This window comes from Ornithorhynchus anatinus, chromosome X1 (genome assembly GCF_004115215.2).
Source record: "Ornithorhynchus anatinus isolate Pmale09 chromosome X1, mOrnAna1.pri.v4, whole genome shotgun sequence".
NCBI classification, from domain to species: domain Eukaryota; kingdom Metazoa; phylum Chordata; class Mammalia; order Monotremata; family Ornithorhynchidae; genus Ornithorhynchus; species Ornithorhynchus anatinus.
Window position 1 is genome coordinate 50,494,532 of NC_041749.1, and position 23,523 is coordinate 50,518,054.

The window sequence follows — 23,523 nt, forward strand, 5'->3', positions numbered from 1 at the left end:
GATGATGTGGCTCAGAGTGCCTGGCACATAGTAAGTGCTTAACAAACCCCATAATTATTATTAATTGGAGGAGGTGGGATTTTAGGAGAGCTTTGAATGCTGAACGAGCTGTATTCTACCTAATGTGGGGAGGGAGGAAGTTCCAAGCTGGGGAACAATGGGAGTGAGGGGATGGAGGCCAGAGAGTTGTGAGTGAGATACAACTAGAGCGTTGACTCGAGAAGAATGAAGACAGAGTCAGGCAATAGTGGATGAAGAGAATGGATAGGGAAGTTGAGGCTAGATTTTGGAGAGCCTTGAATGAAGCCTATTGTGAAGAGACTCCACAGCACATGAAATCTCCTCACAGTCAGCTTCACGATTGGAGAGACACAGGAGTTAGTGGAGAGCTTTGAGAAGAGAACTGATGATACGTGCAGCACTCTACAATATAGTTTGGAGGGCAGAGAGGCCAGAGGTTGGGAGACAGACAAGGAGGCTAATGCAATAGTCATCTAATTCTGCCATAATAGGTCTTTTTGCTACCTGCTTCAGAGAGAACACTGGTAGGAAATTAGAGAATATTCTTCCAGTAATGTACCTCAAACTGGGTAGAACACCATACGATTTCAGAAGAAACAGTTATGCATACGTGCATGATGCCAGTTAAGGCACACCTACTGTAATGTGAGTTTTCTTCCAAGTGGAGTTTGTTAGGAACAGAAGCCATGCACTATAGAATAACTATACTTATTTATATTTATGTCAGTCTCCCCCTCTAGACTGCAAGCTTGTTGTGGGCAGGGAACATGTCTACCAACTCTATTACAGTGTACTTTCCCAAGCACTTAGTACATGCTCAATAAATATGATTAATTGATTGATTGATAACTGAGTATAATCAGAGAACTCAGGATAACCCGAGCCCTTCTGTACAGCAATCTAGCATTAGCTCTTTATCTCCACAGAATTTCCAGAAGGTCGAGGAAAAATGGACATTGCCTTTCCAGAAAGTTTACACAAGCAACATGGCCTAATGGAAAGAGCTAGAGCCCGAGAGTCAGAAAACCTGGGTTCTAATCCCAGCTCTGCCACTTGTCTGCTGTGTGACCTTGGAAAAGTCACTTAACTTTACTGTGCATCAGTTTCTTCATCAGTAAAATGGGGATTCATGAATTTATAATACTAATGTAATAAATCTGAATCCCTTTCACCTCTGAAGATGTCTTCTGGAAATTCTACTCCTTCCTATTTAAACTGTGACCTCCATGTGGGACAGGGACTGTGTCTAACCAAATAGTCTTCCATCTACCCCAGTAGAGTACCTAGAACCTAGTAGGGACTTAACAAGAACCATAAAAAAGCCAAGTAAAGTGGGTAGAGTTACACTTCTTTGGTGAAGTGGTGGAGACAGTGGTTGAAACAGGAAAAGTGTTTTTTCTCCCCAGCGTGGCTCAATGGAAAGAGCCCGGGCTTGGGAGTCAGAGTTCATGGGTTTGAATCCCGACTCTGCCACTTGTCAGCTGTGTGACTGTGGGCAAGTCACTTAACTTCTCTGTGCCTCAGTTCCCTCATCTGTAAAATGGGGATTAACTGTGAGTCTCACGTGGGACAATCTGATTACCCTGTATCTACCCCAGCACTTAGAACAGTGCTCTGCACATAGTAAGCACTTAACAAATACCAACATTATTATTATGTTTCACTCCCCTCCTCCCCGACCCCTCTGTAATATCTGAATGGGCTTTCTGAAACAGAAATGGGCAGTTTCTTTGGTGAGAAGACCACTTCAAGGTTTAGCTGATCATCAAGGGCCACACAGATAAATAATGAGCTAGATTCTCCCAGTGCGTAGCCTCCTCCTGGGAATAGCTGAATTAACTAAAGTAACCGCTAATGCCCTGAAAGCAGTAATTTACTAAATTTCAGGTCATTATGGTACCATTACATAATGACTCAAAATAACTCTTGGAGATTCCCCCGGGAGGCCAGATAAAATAATTTGGGGGTGGGGGCAATGGTTGTGGTTTGTCCACCCACAGATCTGGACTCCTCTACCTTGCTGGTGCTGGGTTAAACCCTGACACCGTTGTTCCAAAGCTCGGCAAAAAAAAAATCGCTATTCCTCCTCTTCCCTGACCTTTCCAGTCAGTTCCTTCTAAAAGGATACTTTTTGAAATTCCCTCCTTGTTTTGCACTGCCCTGCCCATGTAGCATTTTGTTAAGTGCTTACTATGAGGCAGGCATTGTACTAAGCACTGGGGTAGGCACAAGATCATCAGGATGGACACAGTGGACTGACCTGGCCCTAGGTCTGTTTTTTATAATCCCTCAACCACTTCACCACAAACAACCCTGCAGCCCTCCTCTAAAGAAAAGAGCCATACATCCTGGAAGAGGCTGGGGTTCTCGGGGGCAGAGGGAAGACAATACTTTGGACTGAGCTCATTTGAGTATTACTATTTAAGGGGATTCAGAAGGAAAAAATAGAGTAGAGTTAAAGTCAATGAAGATTGTGTTTTTAAAATACCTACAAATGACCTTAAACTTAAAATAGGAAGAGTCCTAGTTACAAACCAGGTATGTATTAGTGAGAAAGGCTTTGGCCTACTTTCTTTGTTCTTATTTTATACCTGTACACTTGTAATCTCAACACTTTACTTATTTCTTCCCACCCTCAAATATCCCAGTGTGCTATAAAATGGAACTCACTATGGGGATTTTTTTTTGTTCCTAAATTGCTGAAAACATATGAATTCATAATACTAATGTAATCAATCTGAATCACTTTCATCTCTGAAGATGTCTGCTGGAAATTCATACCTCACAGAAGCAACAGAGACCTCATATTTTCTCAAGAAAAATAATACCCCACCCTCCAAAAAGAGGAAAGGTTAAAAAAAACCATGAATCCTTATGATGATATGCACATTATTCACTGATGGTGCTCTTGGCTATGTGGTTAGTTTATTGGATCTGTGTGTTTTGTGGAAACTTCTTCAGACTTGGGCTGAGCTGTATAAATAGCTGCAAATCATCCATCAATCAATCAATAGTATTTATTGAGTGCTTACTCTGGAGAGTACAATGGAGATAATAGACATGCTCCTTTTCTTCAAGGATTTTACAAACGGAGAAGGCAGACACTAAAATAAATTATAGCTAGGAGAAGGCAATAGCATATAAGGAAATGTACCTATGTACATAAGTACACACACGTGCTACCGGTTGGCATGGTGGGAAGCTCAATACCCAAGTGCTTGGGTGATGCTGAAGTGGCAATGTTGCGGAAAATAGTGGGAAGGCAATCATGCAACGATGAGATGGAGCTCTCTCCTTTTGGGATTAGGCTTTAAATTCAACAGGGTGGCAACCCCCAAATTGAAACTGGCCACTTATTTACACTAAGCAATCAATCAATCAATGGTATGTATTGAGCATTTACCGTGTGCAGAGCGCTGTACCAAGTGCTTCAGAATAGTACATTAGTAAAGGGTTGGTGTAGATGATCCCTGGGCACAAGAAGCTTACAGACTAGATGGAGAGACAGACATTACAATAAACTACAGATGGATATGTACATAAGTTCTGTGGGGCTGGGGAAGGGATGAATATCAAAGTGCTTAAGGGGAACAGACTCAGGTGCCTAGGCAGGGTAGAAGGGAGGGCTAAATCACGGAGGGCCTCTTGGAGGAAATGTGCTTTTAGGAGGCTTTGAAGGTGGGGAGAGTGGTGCTCTGTCAAAGATGCAATGAGAGAGAGTTCTAGGCCCAAGGGAGGACGTGGGCAAGGGGTCGGCAGCAAACAAGATGAGATCGAGGTACAGTGAGAAGGTTGGTATTAGAGAAATGGAGTGTATGGGTTGGGTAGTAGGTAAGGTAGGAGGGGGAGAGTCAATTGAGTGCTTTAATGTCAAAGGTAAGAAGTTTGAGTTTGATGTGGAGGTGGATGGGCAATCACTGGAGCTTCTTGAAGAAAGGGGAGTAATGAACTGAGTGATTTTTTGAAAAATGTTCTGTGAAGGAGAGTGAAGTATGGACTGAGGCAGGGAGGTTGGCAAGGAGGCTGATGCAGGGAATATGTGTAGTGCTTGGATCAGCCTGGTAGCAGTTTGGGTGGGGAGGAGAAGACAGATTCTAGAGATGCTGAGAAGGTACAATGGACAGGATTTGGTAACAGGGTGAATATGAAGGTTGAATGAAAGCGATGAGTTGAGGATAATGCCAAGGTTTTGCCTTATGAGACAGGGAGAGTGGTGGTAAGAGGCTCAGGCCAAAAGCTGCTTCCTTCCTAATCCCACCCTCACCCAGACTTGAGGGCTTTTCTTTTCTCGACAAATTTAATTTAACCCTACTATTCTGTTTTTTTAATGGTATTTCTTAAGCATTTACGAGGTGTCAAGTACTGTTCTAAGCACTGGGGTAGATACAAGGAAATCAGGTTGGATACAGTCCCTGTCCCACATAGGGCTCACAGTCTAAATTGGAGGGAGGAAAGGAGGAGGATTTAATCCCCATTTTACAGATGCGGTAACCGGGGACAGAGAAGTTAAGTGACTTGCCTATGGTCACATAGCAGAAAAGTGGCAGAGCTGGGATTAGAACCCAGCTCCTCTGACTTCCAACCCTGTGTTCTTTCCACTAGGCCATGCTGCTTCTCAAAGGTTTGTTCCATCTTTCAGTAAGGCAACTCAAAGGGGAAATATTTTACAGGTTGCTGATAAATATTAATTTGTTCCTTCAAACACGAAGATGAACTTTCAATAGAGTCTTACACAAAAGGATCTTCTCTAGGATAGCTGGTATTGAGAAATGAAACTCAAGGTAACAGACTTACAAACAAAAATGAATTGGAACTGCTTTGGGGTGTTTACTGTCTCTTCCCTAGTAGTTCAACAGGATAACATTAATAAATCACATTTTGGTTCATGTGTTATAAGTAGTGGCTGTCTGCAAGGCAGAAGATGAAGAGTTCAATCAAAAGCATTTGAATCCTCAATATAATTGCAGCAAATACTTCTGCCTCAATTATCTGGCTATTTTGGGCAAAACGTTTTAAGCTTGAATTACCTGGATAATTGTCTTACTAGCAGAGAAAACTTTCTACTACAGAATTAATCCAAGAGACCCACAATCACTGGATCAGAATTTACTTGAGTTTAAATTTGCAGGAGATGTTCTACATGGAGGCTCAGAGAAAAGATGATGCATTAGCAGCCAGTTGTTAAACAGTGGCACTACTGTAATAAGAATCCCTAAGGTAGGGGAGTGAGATAAGAATCACTGCTCTGACTACTACGGCATATTCATTTTCTACCAAAGAAAAGCTTTTCTCGTAAACAAGAGGCTACTGGTTGACTTTATTTTTAAAACGTTTAAGACTGAAGAACTAGAGAGAAGCCTTAAATATCTGCAGGAAATGAAAACCTAGAGTGGTTACTGATATGCAAACTGAAGAAAGACCAGGAAGTGTCTGAAACATGTGAAAAGCAGAAACTGATAAAGTAGCAGTCTGAAACCCTTGGCTCTCTGTTTTCACCGTTTGTTTTATTTTGAATTGCAAAATCAGAGAAGGGAGGCTGTGGGGGTGGGGGAGGGAAGGGGAAAGAGAAAAAAGAGATTGAGACAGGGAGGGAATGGAAGAAAGGGAGAAGGAGGGGGGAGGGAGGGAGAGGGAGAAAGGGAAAGAGAAAGAGAGAGGGAGAGGGAGGGGAGAAAGGGAAGGGAAAGGGAAAGGGACAGAGAGAGGACACAACCATACCAATCACATGATTTATTCACAAGGCAACTGAGTAGAAGTGAGAAGGTTTTTTTGGTAGTTTGGGAGCATGCAGAGTAACATAGCAGTCACAGCATGGCATACTACTAGAAGAATCCCTTTGGGTGGTATGGGTAAGAGGTGCCACTGTTTGCTATGCCCCTCAGGCAACCTGCAGGGGTGGGCCAGGCTCAGAGGTCTTGACTCAGATCAGAAGCTGCCACAGAAGCACTGCAGCAGAGCTAAGTAAATGCAGCTGTATGCATTGAAGCAAGAGGGTGAGGGTTGATGGCTGCTGTCTTATTTCTTTCGATCAAAAAGAAGGCTAAAGACCCATGACCCTCCTTCTCCAGTTCTTCCTCCTTTCATTCCTCATTACTTCCTCTCCCTTCTGTGTGAATCTATAATTCTCTGCCCAGTCCCCACCTTGTCCTGGTTTTGAATGGAAGTTCCTTGAGAGGAGGTATTGGGATATTCTCTAGGAGTTTTCTGCTTCCAGTACAAATTAAATAAGAAAAAAGATCCTAGACTAAGGCTCCTCAATCTTCTCAGTGCCTCTCTCATGCACCATTGATTTGGCTTCTAGTTGGATTGACCAACACTTTACAGCTTCCTAGGCTAAACAACACCTTAGTCAGGGTGCTTGGGAGGTAAGTCAGAAAACCAAGGACAAGTGGGTGATTCCAGCAAGCTCATGGATTCCAGTCCTGATCATCATTGTTTCACTCAGTGATCCACAGAAAGTCACATTTTTGTGTGTATACACCTTTTTCCCTCTCTGCGAACAGGCCAGGATCTATCCTAGATGATCCTAAAATACCTGGCTAAGTAAAAAGGGTGGGGGGTGGGGGGAAACAATTGTAACATTTTTCAAGCAGAAAAGTCCTGGGTCAATTCTGATGACTCACATATCTTTTCTATCAGTATCCCCTTTCATAAATGCCTATCGAATATGATTGGAAAATTAAATGCAGCAGAAAACAAACATTCCCTCCTGTTCTTTCCCCTCCTGAAAATCAGCAACAAAAATTGGATAGATGCTTTTTATCAATCCTATTGATTCATTCAATCATATTTATTGAGCGCTTACTGTGTGCAGAGCACTGTATTAAGCGCTATTTAGGCATATGCAAATCCTCTTGTATAGCACCATTTCCTGTAGTGCCTCGGGATGATGTATTTCATTTCAAAAGTTAATGTTAAAAGTCAATTCCCCCTCTTGAACCACAATAGTCAGGTGAGGTAGAATGTCTTGCTAGCTCCATTTTACAGATAAGGAAGCAGAGACACCATTAAGTTAAATGACTTACCTTTCTCAAAGCAAGCTCACTTTCACCCACAGCCTCTAAGTTTCTAGTCTGTTGTCTGGTACTATTAGTATTTATTGAGTGTTAACTGTGTGCAGATAATAATTACGGTATTTTTTAAGCACTTACTATGTGCCAGGCACTGTTCTAAGTGCTGGGAGAGAATACTCAGGTGGGCATTAGACACAGTGCTGGTCCCTACCCCTGTCCCTCTGGAGGCTCACTGACCTTTGTAAATTGACCTAATAATAATGATAATAATAATAATGGTATTTGTTAAGTGCTTACTATGTGCAAAGCAATGTCCTAAGTGCTGGGGTAGATACAACGTAATCAGGTTGTCCCACGTGGTGCTCAGTCTTAATCCCCATTTTACAGACAAGGTAACTGCACAGAGAAGTTATGTGACTTGCCCAAAGTCACACAGCTGACAAGTGGCAGAGCACCCACAACCTCTGACTCCCAAGTCCATGCTCTTTCCACTAAGCCACGCTGCTTCTCAATAAATTGAACTGAGAAAGTTAGGCAACTCCATGTTTCCTAGCTCTGCTCTCAAACTCAATAGGGCTGGGCATACTCACTGCACTGAGGTACAGCCCCTTTCCCAGAGCCTTGAGAGGGGCATAATTACAGGAGGGGGAAGGCTCTAGGGATCAGGGGAAGGTCCATGAGGATTGCAAGTATTCTTCCTTCCATGTCCACAAGGATAGAGTGAATTGAGCTGATGAAGCAGAACTTGGAGCGATCTAGATGAGGAGGTTAGATTGGCCACTAAGGAGCCTAAGTTTTAGTTTGTTCTGTGTCTAGGGCTAATAGAATAGAGGTGGGCAAGCCAAGAAATCCCCCCCAAATCCAGTGGAAAGTTAAGTCCCATGTTTTGGGCAGAGTTAGCTCTGACTAGCCTGTCACAGTGTGAAACTGGTAACAGTTGGAGCTGGCCCTATGCAAACCGTGGAGCTCCTGGTTGCCACTGCAGCCATAAGTTCCCCCACCGCAGCTTCCACCTAGCAGTGAGTACCCCTCCTCCTCATCCTCCTGTGCATAAGCACACATCCTGTCCTGGGCTCCAACCTAAGCTCCACCCCACCTTAGAGCCAGCTCTGCCTGGGTCCTTGTCTTTTACACATTCTGAATAGTACCAAAGACCAGGTCTGACCCGAGTCTGCAGGCCATCCCAAATCAATCAGTGGTATTTATTGAGCGCTTACTGTGTGCAGATCACTGTATTAGGCATGTGGAAGAGTACAGTACAGCAGAATTGGTAGATACGTTCCCTGCCCACAAGGAGCTTACAGCTTAGAGGTGGCTTTCAGCTGCTCTTACCTCTTAGAGCGCCACCTTTGGTCTGCTTTTTGCTGGCCATTAACAGAGAAGACCCACTTTTTTATGGTGTCTGTAAAGTGCTTACTAAGTACTTGCTCCCAGGCATGTGCCCAGCTGATGCTGGAATGGGCTTTGCAAAGTCCATAAAGAACCTTGTAAGGCCCTTTACCAAATCTGCCGGAGGGCAAATCTGCCTGATCCTGATAGGATGCCCACAGCCGATGGTGGGCTTCCCTGGCCACACTTCTGGTTTGAGAGATCTTAACAATGATAATAATGTTGGTATTTGTTAAGCGCTTACTCTGTGCAGAGCACTGTTCTAAGTGCTGGGGTAGATACAGGGTAATCAGGTTGTCCCACATGAGGCTCACAGTTAATCTCCATTTTACAGATGGGGGAACTGAGCCACAGAGAAGTTAAGTTACTTGCCCACAGTCACACAGCTGACAAGTGGCAGAGGTGGGATTCGAACTCATGACCTCTGACTGCCAAGCCTGGGCTCTTTCCACTGAGCCAGGCTGCTTCTCTAATCTTCCCCTACCATCCTATGCTTGTGGATTTGTGCCAATCGGATATGCATGCGTCTATGTACTCATGTAAGTGTGAGCAAGTGTGTATGTATAGGGAGCAGGAGTACTTGCTGTTTTTGAGCTCACACCCACACCTCTTCACAGCCAGACCAGGAGTGTACTTAACAATAATAATAATAATAATAATAATTATGGTCTTTGCGAAGCACTCACTATGTGCCAGGCACTGTACTAAGCACTGGGGTAGTCACAAGAACATCAGGTTGGAAACAGCTCCCGTCCCACATGGGGCTCACAGTCTTAATCCGAATTTAACAGGAGAGGAAACTGAGGCACAGAGAAGTTAAGTGCCTTGCTCAAGGTCAAACAGCAGACAAGCGGCAGAGCCAGGATTAGAACCCGGGTCCTCTGATTCCCCAGGCCCATGGTCTTTCCACAAGGCCATGCTGCTTCCTCATTCCTCTGCTCATTCCAGGCTCCCTCATGCCCCTTCCGGTCCCAGAAGTTGGGTGGAGCATCCCTGGGTGGGGATGGCCCAGGCCGGCCCCGTGCCCAGCACAGTACGAGTACTCACCAACCATTTATAATTATTCTACATAAGTAACATCACAGAAAGTGGAACCCCCAGCTAACCAGCAATCTAGAAAAACCACTCCTCTTACAAACCTGGATAGAGTGAGGTCATGTTAGTCCCGTCTTTGACTGCAAAACTGAGCTCGAAAGGCACCCACTCTAGGAGAAGAAAAACTGCTTTAAAGTCAATAACATGAGCCAGAAGCCTCCAGAGGAAAATAAAGGTTTATGTAGAACCATCTTAAATCTAATAGAAGCTGGCAGCTGATTTGGGTGCGGATAGAAATGTGAGGGAGCACTCCTTGCTTTTCTTGCAGTCACAGCACCCCGTCGATTTTTGTTTTTATTTTGTATATTTGCTCATGTGTTTTATGTTGTTTTAGCATTTTTTTGTTTCATCACTCCCGACGTGTCTTTCTCCATTCCCCTCTCCCACTCTTACAGTCTTAGATTGTATGCCCCTTGAAGGACAGGGATCGTGTCTAACTTCCTACCTGTGTATTCTTACCCAGCATTTATCATAGTGTGCTGCACACAGTAAGCACTTAATAAATACTATTACTTACTGCTACTCTCTGAGATCAAGGGCGGTGGCTACTGTGGCCATGGTTTAAAATAGTGAGTTTCAGATGGGGATCTACTTCTGTTTTCCATGGCTGCCTTAAGGAGGAAAAGATGCCACTGTGCTCTCTAAACTCTGATTTAGAATGGAGGGCTATAGGAGGGAAGAGGAAGACATTTTAGTTTTGGAGTTTGCTATTAAAGCTCAAGGAGCCTCTGCTCCTGGTCCCCAGCCTTGAGACCCAGTGGGCTCCCCAAGGGCAGGATAGAGGGATTCTCTGCCCCTTGAGGAAGCAGGGAGTGGAGGGAATGGCAGGGTCTTGCATCAGTGGAAAATCCTTAAATTCTCATGGACACTACTGGACTCTGGACCAAAGGATAGATACTTGGGGAATTCGGGTCGGCTACAACTGCGGGATGGACTCCTGCAGCTTTCCCTTGGTTCCAGGATTCTCCCACATCTCTCCCCTGAATCTGAGTTCAGGAATTCAAGTTGCCTTTCCCTCCAGGCCCTAGTAACCCCAGAATGTATAGGGATGTGCAGCTAAAGCCACTGTAACTGTGGCTCTTTCCCATGCAATGGAAGAGAGGGAAGAGGTGGATGGGTGAAGCGAAGACTAACAGATGGTTTGCAATTCTGCTTCAACTCCCACACTCCTGACCTCCAGACACTTGCTGAGATCAGTTCCAGCTGGCACAGGATGGAGGAGGACACTGTATTTAAAAAATAAATACAATAAACAACCACAAAATTCTGAATGCTCACTATGGGCTCTTTATTTCCACTGAGGGAAAATTTGTCACCACTCCCATAACTGATTGATAAAATGGGATGGAAACAGGATGAATTAAATCGGTTACCATAGTGCAGGAACAATTTATGACCTGGGATGAAATTTAACCAGTTTTGTTACTGGTCACTACGGAAGCTGGTGAGGAAAAAAGATGACCCCCACCATTATATGTGTTTTATCTTTTGGGGGTACCTGGTCCCCAAATCAGAGACATTAGAAGAGGACCCATTCCTACAGCACATGCCTTGACAAACTAAAAAGAATGATCAAGGAAAGAAATGTTTTTAAATACTTTCATTGTGTGCAGAATTTAAAATATACCATAGCTATAGTACAAAAAAACAAAGAACACCAAAAAACCCTCCAAAAACGTAAAGCTTCCCCAAAACTAGGGAACACATGTATGATAATAATTTTTGTCATTATTGCAAATTCTAAACAGCTAGTGAGCCCGAGTTCGGCAGCCTAGTAATTAAGCTAGATGTCCCTCATGTAGACTCCATAAGGAGCTAGATCTCCGCCATCTTGTATTGCTATGGGAAGTGTCACTAAGAAAAATGCTGAAACCATTTCTAGAAAACGAATAACTATGTGTTATGCATATTTTTCAAGTGTGTAGAATCAAGTTACATAAAGTCAGAGAGGAAGAGGATCTGACCTTTTAGCCTATAAAAGTTCAGACACAATCTATGAGGCAACTGATAGGACAGAATGAACTTCATTGCATTTTATAATATGTTTTAGGACCACAATTGGCCAACACCCTGTTCTGTTTATTTGTATTTTATTACTTGCTAGTCCCATAGTTATAACTCAGTTTACTTTTATCTGAAATATCCCTTCCCCACCTCATTTCCTAGATATCCACTGTAAACAGGGTGACTTAAATGCCCCCTCCACCCCCCCAACACACACACACCATAACACCTTAGCACCCCAGGAAAATAAAAGATACAATCTTACTTTAGGGAGAAGGATGAGAGCATTTGGGCCAGAGAAGTGAACAGAACCTACTTCAAAATGGAAGAACATAGCCCCTTATAGGAAGTAGAGTGAGAATCAGAGATCCCACTGAAAGAAAGAGGCATGGGAGTCCTCTTGCCCTCAAAAAAAAAAAAGTCAAAACAAACTTGCTAGAGCCTTTTCCCTTAACGAAAGTAAAATGTGGGCATTCCCCCCATTTTCAGCCCGTCTTAGAGAGAGCCCACACTTCTTTCTACACTCTACTTTCTATTGGGCCATCCCAAGGAATAAAGTCAAAAGCTCTCTCTAGGTTCCTAAAGACCATCATGGACTGGACATGAGGTAGATGCCAACGGTTCAGCAGCAAGGAAAATGTGCAGCTGGTCCTTCAAGCCGCCACACTGAACACTAAGTTGTTAACTGGCTTAAAAGTGTTATCGTGCAAGCTCCCGAGAGCACTTCCCCCTTGTGGTTGTTACCGTTCCCTACAGCGGGGCAAGAGGAGCCAATCAGCTGCAACCTTCCTTATACGGCATTGTGTGGGGAGGTGTGACTTCTCGTACACACAGCTTGACTCAGGAAAGAGAAAGGGGGGTGGAGGGGGAGAAGAAGAGGGAAGCCAAAGCTAGAAGCCTGCATTCACACATACAGGATTGAGTAACCTTTTGGCTCTTGGGGCATCACTGGAGCCAAGAAGAGGAGAGGGAAGTTCCAAAGACGTGTCATGGCCAAAACTGTGAAATGATTTTGGTTTAAACACTGCCCTTATTAACAAGTGGGAGGACCAGTGATGCTGTTGCCAAACTCTTTCCAGCGATTTCACTACAATTTATGTGCATAAAGAAGTCTCAGTTTGAATTTCCTCTGAATGGAATTTTCCTAAGTGTTCTCTCCTTATGTCTCAACACCATGGTTCTTTTTTTTTTAGTTTGTTAAGCAGGAATGTCTCAGGTTGAAAAAAACATCTCTCTGAGAAGCCCAGTGGTTCCTCCACCCCAAGGGAGACAATTATTTTGTCTCAGTGATGTTCCCCAACACTCTACTGCTGAAATAATACAAAGGGAAGCACCAGTTAACCACCCTGATATCTTCAGTCCAAAACCCCACTGGCTTTCCTTCGCTCTACTCCCATCTGAATCCCTCTTTCATAGGCTGAAGGCATCCCTTGCTCCATCCAACCTCACCCCTCCACCCTCTCTCAACAAGGTGCCAGGACTGAACCCCACAGTAGCACCAACCCTGGTTTAAACTCTGTCCCTTTAACAAGCTAAGATCTTGACCTTTCTTCTACCACCATTCCTCTTTTCATTCCTCTTAATCCCCAGCCCCTTATTTCCAAAACTATAATCTTGATTTATTGACATGTTTGTGTATTCTTAGTTGACCTCTCTATCCTTGGAATGCATTCATAAAGGTAGTGAAGCACACCAAAGCACACCAAAGTCCAAGCTGATTCCAAGAGATTTCTTAATCAGAAGTACGTCTCAGCTTGGCACCACTGCCGTCCTCACTGCACTCAAGGAATGAATAAATTATTTACCAATAACCTTTCTTCTGTCAACTCAGAGGCCTTAGATCTAGTTCTTTCTGTGGGCCTTATTTGGGGCTGAGAAGCCCAGGGACATACAGTAGCTTGCTGGTTTTTACTAGTGAGTCTGTGGGGATTTAGTGTTATTGCGGGATTGCAAAACCACCATTATAACATTATTCTGGGGTTTTTTTCCAGAGTTTCACAGACCTTAAAAAATATAGTTTCTGAAAAATCGTGAGGTGGGTTTAGCAGATTTGTTAGGTCTGACTACAGTATCAATTCCTAAAATCAGTCAAGGTGTCTGACCCAAGTCCTGGCAAGTTAATTCTGGGCAGCTGCTAAGGCATAGGTGCCAGAGGTCAGTTCCAGAGGAAAGCAGGCTTTATGCATCGGGTTGCTAGTCTCAAACAGTTGTCTCAGGTTAATGCTGTTTGGCTGAGGGGGAAACTGAGATACCAAATTGAAGTGATTTACCCAATGCCAGGTCAGCTAATTGGCGAGAGTAACAAAATCTGTATTAGACCTTCAAAAGTTGCCTCCTAAGGGACTCAGTCAGCTGGTACAAACATTAGGCTGTAATTTGCAGAGGAAGTTGTATTTTGTGATGTTGCTTTGCAGTAGTTGCATTAAATAGCTAGATACCCACAAAGCAATAGAGAGAATAAAAATTCGCTAGAGTTACATATGGCCTTTCAACTTTGATGAGCTCGGAGCACTTTCACATTTATTCTAATGACAGCCCTGTGAATTTGGTAGGAGCAGGTTTTATGTAGCCCTATTCTCCCTCTGGAGAAACAACACACCCCTTGGAGACCTAGAGGGGTGAAGAGTTTCCTGCCTCTGTCTCTCTCCTTGATTCTCCAAGGCAATAAGACCATCAGGTGGAGGTCACCCAAAACCACACTCCTTGTGGTGCTGTTTAGCTGCTTGAGGGAACAGAGAGAGTGGCTAGCAGAGCCTGAAGAAAAAAACCAGGAGATCCTTTGCCAGCCACAACCCCTTCTAAGGCTATCCCTCTGGGGTGGGGTTTAGAGGGCCAGGGATTTCATCTACCAAATCTATTGTATTGTGCTAAGCGTTTAGTATAGTGCTCTCTATAGTAAGTGCTCAATACATACCATTGATTGACTGGGCAGAAGGCTGCAGTGCTTAGACTGTAGAAGAAGGAGAGGAAGAGAGAAACATTCTCTGCCTCCCACACTCTCTCTCCCATTCCCACCTCTGGGAGGGAGAATTGGGATTATAATCCTGATTTTTACAGATGGAAATGCCTCACTCTCACACAGGTTCTGAAGTGAAGCAGGGCGAGACCCCCAGTGTCCTGAAGCAGTCAAACATTCAGTGAGACTATACTGCCATGGAAGATATTTTTGAAAAAGATATCTATATCACAGATTCCCTTTCGAGCCCTTTTAAGTGAGTGTTACAGTGAAAATGGTCCTCCCTGGGTCTGTCTCTGTCTCTGTCTCTGACCTTGTCTACCTCTCTCTCCTGTGACTTTTCTCTGAAATAACAGGTCTCTTCACAGCCCAGAAAATAACAGGATTATTCTTAAGATCATATGTCTTTGCAAGGAGATAGTTGAGGCAAACTGAAAAATCACCTTACTCCTTCGGAACAAAAGAGGCTGTCAGAGAGCTTTCATACTGACATCCAGAATTCTAGATAACCTCCGGAAATATGAAATCCAAACCCCTCCACATAGTAGTATTAGTATTTGTTTGAGTGTCCACTTGGAAAATGGAATATGAAACAAAGAAGTGACAACTTCCTGGCCCACAAGCAGTTTACAATCTAACGGGGATGACATGAGAGCCACGGTGTGCATATAAGCATAATTTAAACTATGATTCTGTTTCGGTTCGGAGGGTGTTCATTTTCTGGCCCTTAAGGGATTTCAGTAAACTTCCCCTTTACAATAAGCAGTTTTGTGTGGGTTTCCAGACACAGAATAATGTGGAGGCTTGGAAAATTTTGTAGAGTTGCAGTTTTCATTTCTGCATTTTCCCCAGTGTTCAAAATAAACAAAAGAGAAAATAAAACCTGACAAGTAACCTGGGATTGCACATATACCAGGATCATGAGGTATAAGAAACTCTGTCCCTTTCCAAAACTCTGTAAAGAGATTTCAGCCTGTCCCAGGTCAGTGACTAGATGAGAGATTTGCTGATCTGATTTAAGTTTTGTTCAGATTACAGGAAGCTTCACAAAGAAATGACTAAGCTAATGCTCATCGTAAGAGCACTGGGAGCAAGTCACCTGAGGCTTGATAGGATCAGGCACCAACTTTTCAGTGCAACCAGAAGTTACGAGAGATGGGTAGCATTCACTCTGTACTTAACATGCCTGAGCAGCTGAAACCATTTCTCAGACTCAGATGCGTATTTCTTTAGAAATCTGTAGTGGCTGTTCATCCCCTTTCAGGCACTTGAACCCTAGAGAGGGCAGTTTTTACAAAGTCTTTCCCTAAATACAGCCACGTGTCTGAATTACCAAGAGCCTTGCAATAGCAACTCTTTGTCCTTATAAAGCACCATTTATCTATGGACCTCAAAGCCATTTAAAGGTCACTGTTAAACTATCATTACTAGGCCTCTCTGCCTTCCCTTCTTGACAGGGATGGGAAGGGTCAAGGAATCTGGACTGGGTCATACTGGAGAGTCCTGATGGTGTGACTGACCTAAGAAGGTCAGAAACCTGCTGCTTAGTAACAGCAGAAGAAATAAAAAAGGTTTCATGCACAATATAGTTTGAGCTTCTCCTGACTTTTATGTAGTTGTAAGTGCAGGGATCATTTGCTTAGCATCTGGCTGTCCCCATGATGAGGGAAGAGAAGTGATCAGAAGACCACCACACAAAAAATCCAGTTCTAACAACACTGTGGAGTAACCTGATGTCCCTAGCCTCTCCTCAACCTGATAAGATAATATTTCTGTCAGTTGGAAATGAGTGCTGCCCCCTGCAATGAAAACCATGGGCCATTGACACTTGGATGCGGAAGCTTCCTGTGGAGGAGAAGTGTCCCAGAAGTCCACCCTGGCACTGGCAGCATTTCCGTCATAGCGTCCATGATGGCCACCCTTGTAGCCAAGGATCTTCTGGAGGCCACCCTGGCAACTTGGGTTGGGGGTGGGGAATCCAGAAAAGGCAAAAGGTCGTCCTGGTGCCACCTCTAGTTGAGTAACCTCAGCCCTTGGCACCAATTGGCACAAATGCATCAAATGAGGTGCTAGCACTTTAACCTCAAGTTAATACGCACCCAACTGGGGGCCCCAAAGGGCTTGGAGGACCCTCGCCATGTGGGCCCCAAATCTCATTTAGGGGAAAGGGGAGCCCCTCGAAGCTCCGGCGTAAGGTGACTGAAGGTCCCATTTTGGGTTGGGATGGTCTCTAAGGTTTTGAGGTTCTTGCCAGCTGTTCAAAAGGCCAGAGGATCCAGACAGAAACCCTCACCTACAGCAGCAATAGAGGTAAGCAGGCGCTCTGGTTGCTGCAGCTGAAAATGAAGAAGTGGAAGAGTCCCCCTTCTCAGGTAGCGGCAGTGGGAGTCTCTACTGTCTGACCCCTAAAGGCCCTCCCTATGGCCTCTACTGCCCAGGTCTGGTGAGGGGGAACAGTGTTGCTGCAGGTGAACTGGTCTTTCCAGCCTGCTGATAGTATTTTCTGGAGCAGCCGTAAGGCTTCAATCAGCTGCACCAGAAATTCTCATCACTGGCCTGAAAGGGCTAATTCTGGTGCAGCCGGGCAACTAACGGCCCAAGTTGCCCACGGCCTCTGGAGATCATTGCCACTGCTGCCCAGAGCATGTTAGGGGGCCTGCGCCTTCAGGGTCTGGGTTGGGGCAGCTGGACTGCCCATCACCAATGCTGCCCCGGCCTTACCACAAGGCTCCCCACCATTGCTGACCCAAGTCCCACTCTGCTGTGGATAGTGGCAGTGATCATCTCCCTGGCAAGTAGGCTATGCATTCCAGATGGATACCAGATTGTCCTGATTCTCAGTCGGCCTTTCCCTTGTCTGGTACCGATACGGAACTGGATGCTTTCCTTTCCCATTTTCATTTTTGGCACCAAGAACCCCTCTGCCACGAATCCTGTTGCCAGTTCCCGTGGCTCAGGCACTGACTTTACGCTGGGCTGGGTAGGGAATGCAAAGGCTCTGGACCAAGTAGGGGATTCAGGGGGCCCTTTGGAGAAGCACTCTTGGCTTGCAGAAAGTCGGTAGTTTTCCAGAAAATAGTGCCTGTGACACCACTGTTACGTAGCGTGTACAGGTTAACAATCCCGGCTCTGCTACTTGTCAGCTGTGTGACTGTGGGCAAGTCCCTTCACTTCTCTGTGCCTCAGTTACCTCATCTGTAAAATGGGGATTAACTGTGAGCCTCACGTGGGACAACCTGATTACCCTGTATCTACCCCAGCACTTAGAACAGTGCTCTGCACATAGTAAGCACTTAACAAATGCCAACATTATTACCTCATGGAATTCCTCATCCAGGACTGGCAAGGAGTATCAGTGGCCAACCCACTGACAGAGAATCCCACTGGCAGGGCCCAGAAAGTAGACGTGCGTAGTTCACTTTCTCTGTTTGCCTGTGGGTTTGTGTACATATCTGTGCTTCTGCCTATCTGTGCGTGTCTGGATGTATGCCCCTTTTTTTGTCCCCTTTCCCCATCCACTTCATTTGTCCTCTTCTCCCTTTTCCTTTTCCTCCCCATTTCCCTCTTTCTCCTTCCTCTCTTTTCTTTTTCCTTTTGTCTTTTTCTTTCTTCTTCAGTGTTTTTGTTCTATTATTTTTCTTTCCTTTCTGCTTTTAGCCCCACTCCAGGGAGGCCCTGAACCCTGTCCCAATTAGAGCTCATAAAAAAAAAAACCTTTCACCTTTACTCCAAGCTGCCTTGAGACACCTTAGTCTTCACTCCCATCATGGATTGTGGAGGGTGAGAGAGTTGAGGGCAGATTTTCTGCCTTTTGCTTTTGGTGGGTGAAAAAAGAAAGGTTTAAGAGCCCCCATAAGCCCTCCAATTAGAGGATTAGGCCTCGCTGGGCCTCCATATATCCGAGGAGCCTGCGGGGGCTCCCTGAACATAAGGGTAGATGCCCTAGGGTTGTCAGAGAAGCTAGAACTGCACTGGGGTTTTCCACAGATCCTTGTCCTTCACCTCAGTGACAAGGGCTGCAACTCGTCACCACATGGCACTAGGATGAACTCTAGGATGAAGACAAAGGGCCAGAATGGCCCTGCAGATCCCTTCCCAGAAACAGGATTTGGGGACCATGCAGCTAGAATCCCTTCTTCCAGCAATGGGGTTCCCCAGCATGGGTGGGCAAGCAGAATTCCCACTCCAGGTGCAGTTCAGAAAGGAGTGTGGAGCTCCAGTTTCCCATTAAATATGCCTGTGATTCTTCTCAAAAAGTAACTGCAATCTGCTCAGCTGAGCATATTCCCAACCACACCGTACTCCCTCCCCAGATGCACTGTGTTTGTGTGCTTAAAAAATATAAAAATCTCCAGTTTTCTTGCAGTCTTCGCAGCCCAACTAAAATGGCTACATGCCTAGGGGCGGGGAAGGGGAGAATAGTAGGTGTCCAATAGATGGTGCGAAAGCATCAGTCCATCCCTGCTGCACCATCTGGTTGAGCACGCTGGAGTGGGCAGTACCCAAAGCTCCAGGTATAGATCTGCCCTAGGCACAAAAATGCCCAGTTATTCTACAGGTCCCACTTGACGACATGAGGATGAGCTCAGAGAACCAACAAGTTTCTAACCCTCCTGATGACCAGGCCCCAGTTAGCAATCCCGGGCAGATACAGAACTGGTTCAGCACTCTCTCAAGAAGGAGTTTCCTCCACTGAAAGCCACACCCTACTAGCAAGGGCAATAATAGATCACACATTAAAATTAATAAAAATACTCTGCTGATTACTATCAACAATAGCTATTAATAATGACCACTGTATGCTAATTATTTGGGCTTCAATAAAAAAGAACCTAAAAGAAAAACTGCCATGTTTTCTATTATTTTTATCATTCTATTTTAATGTTGTTTTCCAAAAGGGAACAATTCTTTCACTATTATGCTGATTAGCCCAGATCAAACGGAAGTCAGTTAGGCAGGTAATGGATAAGGAAATCCAGGCAATCTGGGAATACTTATTATTTGGGAATTAACAATCTAAAATAGAATGGCATACTTGGATGCATCAAGGTATTGCTATATTCCAAGAAACAATTTGAATTCTGGATAACGACAGAGAGGGATGATAGAGGCAGGCCCATCTGTGTGCTTTCTATCACCATGCACAAAATATGGGCTGCAGGCAGCAAGAGGAGATTAATAAATAATATATATGACTAAAGGAGGCAAGCAGTGCAAAGACCAACTCTGGGGGCAACTAGCTGGAGAACGGCGGATCCAAGACAGATCCAGGATTAAGCAAATGAGACAGAAACTCACAAAGTGATACCACTGTAAAGAAGTCTAGCCTATTCTTCTAGGAATGGATAAAGATACCCTTTAGATAAACCAGGAGGTAATAGCTACTGAATAGCCCTAGTGCAACCATACCTCCTGCCTCCATGAAGGAAGGGCATAGGAAAACTAGAGAAAGAATATGAACAAGAGAAAGAATGCAAATAGAAAGCTGGGAGAAGGCAATGGAAAAGGGGAGGGTTAGGGAGTTAAATTAATCTAGTTGAGGAAAGAAGAGCCAAAGGGGCCAGGTTCATAATCTAAAAATGCCTTCAAGGTATCCTCATAGATGAAGGGGAAGAACTAAAAGCAGAAGGATAATAATAATAATAATGTTGGTATTTGTTAAGCACTTACTATGTGCAAAGCACTGTTCTAAGCGCTGGGGTAGACACAAGGGAATCAGGTTGTCTCACGTGGGGTTCACAGTCTTAATCCCCATTTTACAGATGAGGTAACTGAGGCACAGAGAAGTTAAGTGACTTGCCCACAGTCACACAGCTGACAAGTGGCAGAGCCAGGATTCGAACCCATGACCTCTGACTCCAAAGCCCATGCTCTTTCCACTGAGCCACGCTGCTTCTCCAAGGATGAGAAGCCACTACTTGAAGCTATAAAAGTTTGTGTGCATAGCATATGTAGAACTGTAGATATACATCTATACATGTATCTATATATTGAGATATATATATATACACACACGTATATATATATAAAGAAAAAGCTCTTAAAAACGCTGCAGTCAAGCAGAGAAGGAGAACTTAAGGAATGGTCACCAAGGAACTACTACTCTTGACCTCTCAGCAGAGGAGAGATAAAGGGAATTCATAGAAAAATGATTAATACCTGGACCTCAAAAAATGGAGAAGGGTCAATGAGGGCAGCCCAAGTAATCCTTTGAGTCCTCATTATCTCCCACTTTGAACTTCGTAGAGCTAGTCTACTTGGCATGCATTGGAAAGTTGATAGGCCAGCGATGGGTATTTCGGGCATTTCATTTCTAGGTGATGGTTTTCAAAATGGCTCACCTTAGTAATGGTTAAGAATTGGTTTAATTATCTGATGGTTGTTGGGTTTTCTACACAAAGAGGCTCGAAGGTCTAGTTTCTACTATCTAGCGGCCCCCACAAAGGCCACCGGGGCACTCAGAGTCCATCAGCTCGGTTTTGCAGATATGTCAGAATCAGAAAAGGTACAGAAAGGAGGCTATGTCTTCTCCCAAAAGGATGGCCACTCTTGGGAGAAGGTGAAGGCATACTGGGGTAAGCAATTCCTCTAGGAAGCTTCCACCTATGTCATTCCTGCCCTTATAACTGTGAGGACAGAAGATTAACCTGAGCTTCCCAAGTAATCAACGTATGAACAGTGATAATGATGATGATGTTGACGATGATGACGATGGAGGCTCCCATCGAAAACGACGGACGAGCCTCGGTCTGGAGACTTCAGGACCGAGAACCTGCACAGAGGAGGAATCGATTACAGCGATAGTGGTTGGCTCAGCACCACTCATACTCTGTCTTCCTTGCCAGACGGGTTCCCACTGCGACAGGCACATTACAAAGTGCACGCGAAGGCTCTTTTTCTTCCGTGCAGGCTGAAGCGACTGCAGCATAGTGCTGATGCTGTGCCGTAGCATCATGACCCAGCAGGTTGTTGCCTTGAGAGCCGCTGTAGTCTTTGCTGCCCACGCTAGCCAGCTGTTTCTCAGGATTCCTGTTGGCCCCGTCCACCTTCTGGAACCCCCTAGGTAGGCCTGTGGTTAGAAACCTTCACCATTGATGGCAGGGCCCCAACTTACAGAGCCAGGACTAGAACCCGGGTCTCCTTTTTCCCAGAGCCATGTTATTTCCCCTGGACCAACAGCAGGACTAAATGGCACTGAATTGTAAAACAACTAAACGTTCAAAGAATTCTAGCCTTTCCCATGAAAAATGGGTACACAAATGAGATTCATCAAAGCATGTATCTTCATGCCCCCAATCCAACCCCACTCACCAGTCGAGACTTCTGACCCCTCCTCATTGGGGATGGGCAGAGATGGTTCCTCCATAGGGTGTGGCACTGATGGAAAGTAATGAATGGTGGTAGTATCTGTCTCAAAGTGATCATGGTTAAGATGGTCCCTCCAATTACTTCAATACTAAATGCTTGAACATCATCACCTAAGCAATTGCCTTGTAAAGCATCTTCCCACAAAAGGTTGTCTTCTTCAAAGACAGTGTGGGTATCCCTGTTTGAAGATACTATAACTGTAGCAATATTCCCAAAGGTATCATTATTTCTCCATGGATTTTCACATCACAGGGACACCACTGTGAGTTTGACATCTTTGTGCCAAATTTCTTCAACAAACTCATTTTCCGAGGAAATGTATTAACTTGGGGGCAGGGGGGCAGTTCATGGCACTGGAAAAGTCTCATTCTGAGAGTTAGCAGTTAACAGATTCAAATCTATTTCTGAGACATCTGATCAGTTGGAATTCACCCATTTCCTAGATCTCACACAGCTATCCCAAAAGTTCACACTCTTGGGACTTGGCAGTCTCTGAAACTCTTATCCCCTAGAGTTTCTCATGGATGTTTAACAGGAGAGGCAGTGAAATTCTTACCAGATGATGAGTAACTCATGAGTTGTGTCACTTCCCTCAAAAGAGAAGTAAAGAAAAGCCGAGGGGATTAGGCTTGACTTGGGCTGCTGAAATCCTATTGCTGTTGATCGTATGTTTGTTCTAGGGTTGTACCACCTCTCCATTTGGCATTCGACTAGAGGGTCTAGAGGGTCTGGATGTTTCCTTAACCCAAGGAACAAGTTTTATTTGCTTGTGATATTCCAGTGGGTCTCATAGTCTAACCTCACACACTGTAACCCTGTTCCATTTCTTACACTTTGATGATTTACCTTCTCCTCAGATCTGGAAAAATAAACTCTTTTCCTGCTTTTTTTCAAGAGGTTTAATCTAAAATCCTTAAGGACCCCAGAGGAAAACTGATAACAGTATTGGATGGCAACTGTAACTTCTTTCAATCACCATTAAGGGTGCCTTTGGCTCAAATTTTCCCATAAAGTGTTCCATTACTCAACAAACCCTGGGAGTCGCTCTTACTGTCAGTATCCAGGCTCAATAATCATTGCAGCCAGTCGATAGTGTTTACTGAGTATGAGGAAAGGCAGAGCTGGCTCCCACACAGGAATGGATTTGGTTTTTATTTAGTTTTTGACAACTGACTCTCAAAAATTATTCTTCTCTTTTGCAAGGATCTGTGACTCTGGGTTAATGCTGCTACTACTAGGTCTGATGACATTTCCTCTGGGAACGCCTAAGATACGGTCAGAAGAATACTGTATTCATGATTCAACAGCACAAAAGAAATGTTTGAGGGCATTGCCACCAGAAATAGCCACACGTGCATTGTTTTCCCCCTGAACAGTGAATTGAGCTAGGGCTAAGGACCATGTCTAGTAAAACCACACTAAGAAAAAAATCTCTACTATGGAACTTTTATGGGCAACTAAGGGAGCTCGAGCTAGAAAGCTCGTTAGTCTGAGCTAGGAGTTCTGCCTGAGTCTCTGCTGTGTGACCTTAGGCAAGTCACTTCACTTCCCTGTGCCTCAGTTACCTCATCTGTAAAATGGGGATTGATACTGCAAACCCCATGGGGGACTGTGTCCAACCTGATTAAATTGTATCTACCTTAGTGCTTAGTACAGGGCCTGGCACACAGAGCTTAA

General features: G+C 44.5%; 1 protein-coding gene across 8 annotated transcripts in view; it reads right to left on the bottom strand.

Annotated features, from left to right (window-relative positions):
• SLC6A6 (solute carrier family 6 member 6) overlaps window positions 1-23,523 on the bottom strand; it is a 102,757-nt gene that overhangs the window by 70,202 nt on the left and 9,032 nt on the right. For 4 of the 8 annotated variants that reach the window (XM_029050140.2, XM_029050133.2, XM_029050134.2 and 1 more), the window contains 2 exons: window positions 21,790-21,855; window positions 9,563-9,628 (listed from right to left, as the gene is read on the bottom strand). The exons of 3 other annotated variants lie outside the window; for them this stretch is intronic. In XM_029050140.2, the coding sequence (XP_028905973.1) occupies window positions 9,563-9,628; window positions 21,790-21,844 (121 nt within the window). In that variant the 5' untranslated portion in view covers window positions 21,845-21,855. The remainder of the gene's footprint in view (window positions 1-9,562; window positions 9,629-21,789; window positions 21,856-23,523) is intronic. One more of the 8 variants, XM_007665176.4, reaches the window with a different exon arrangement.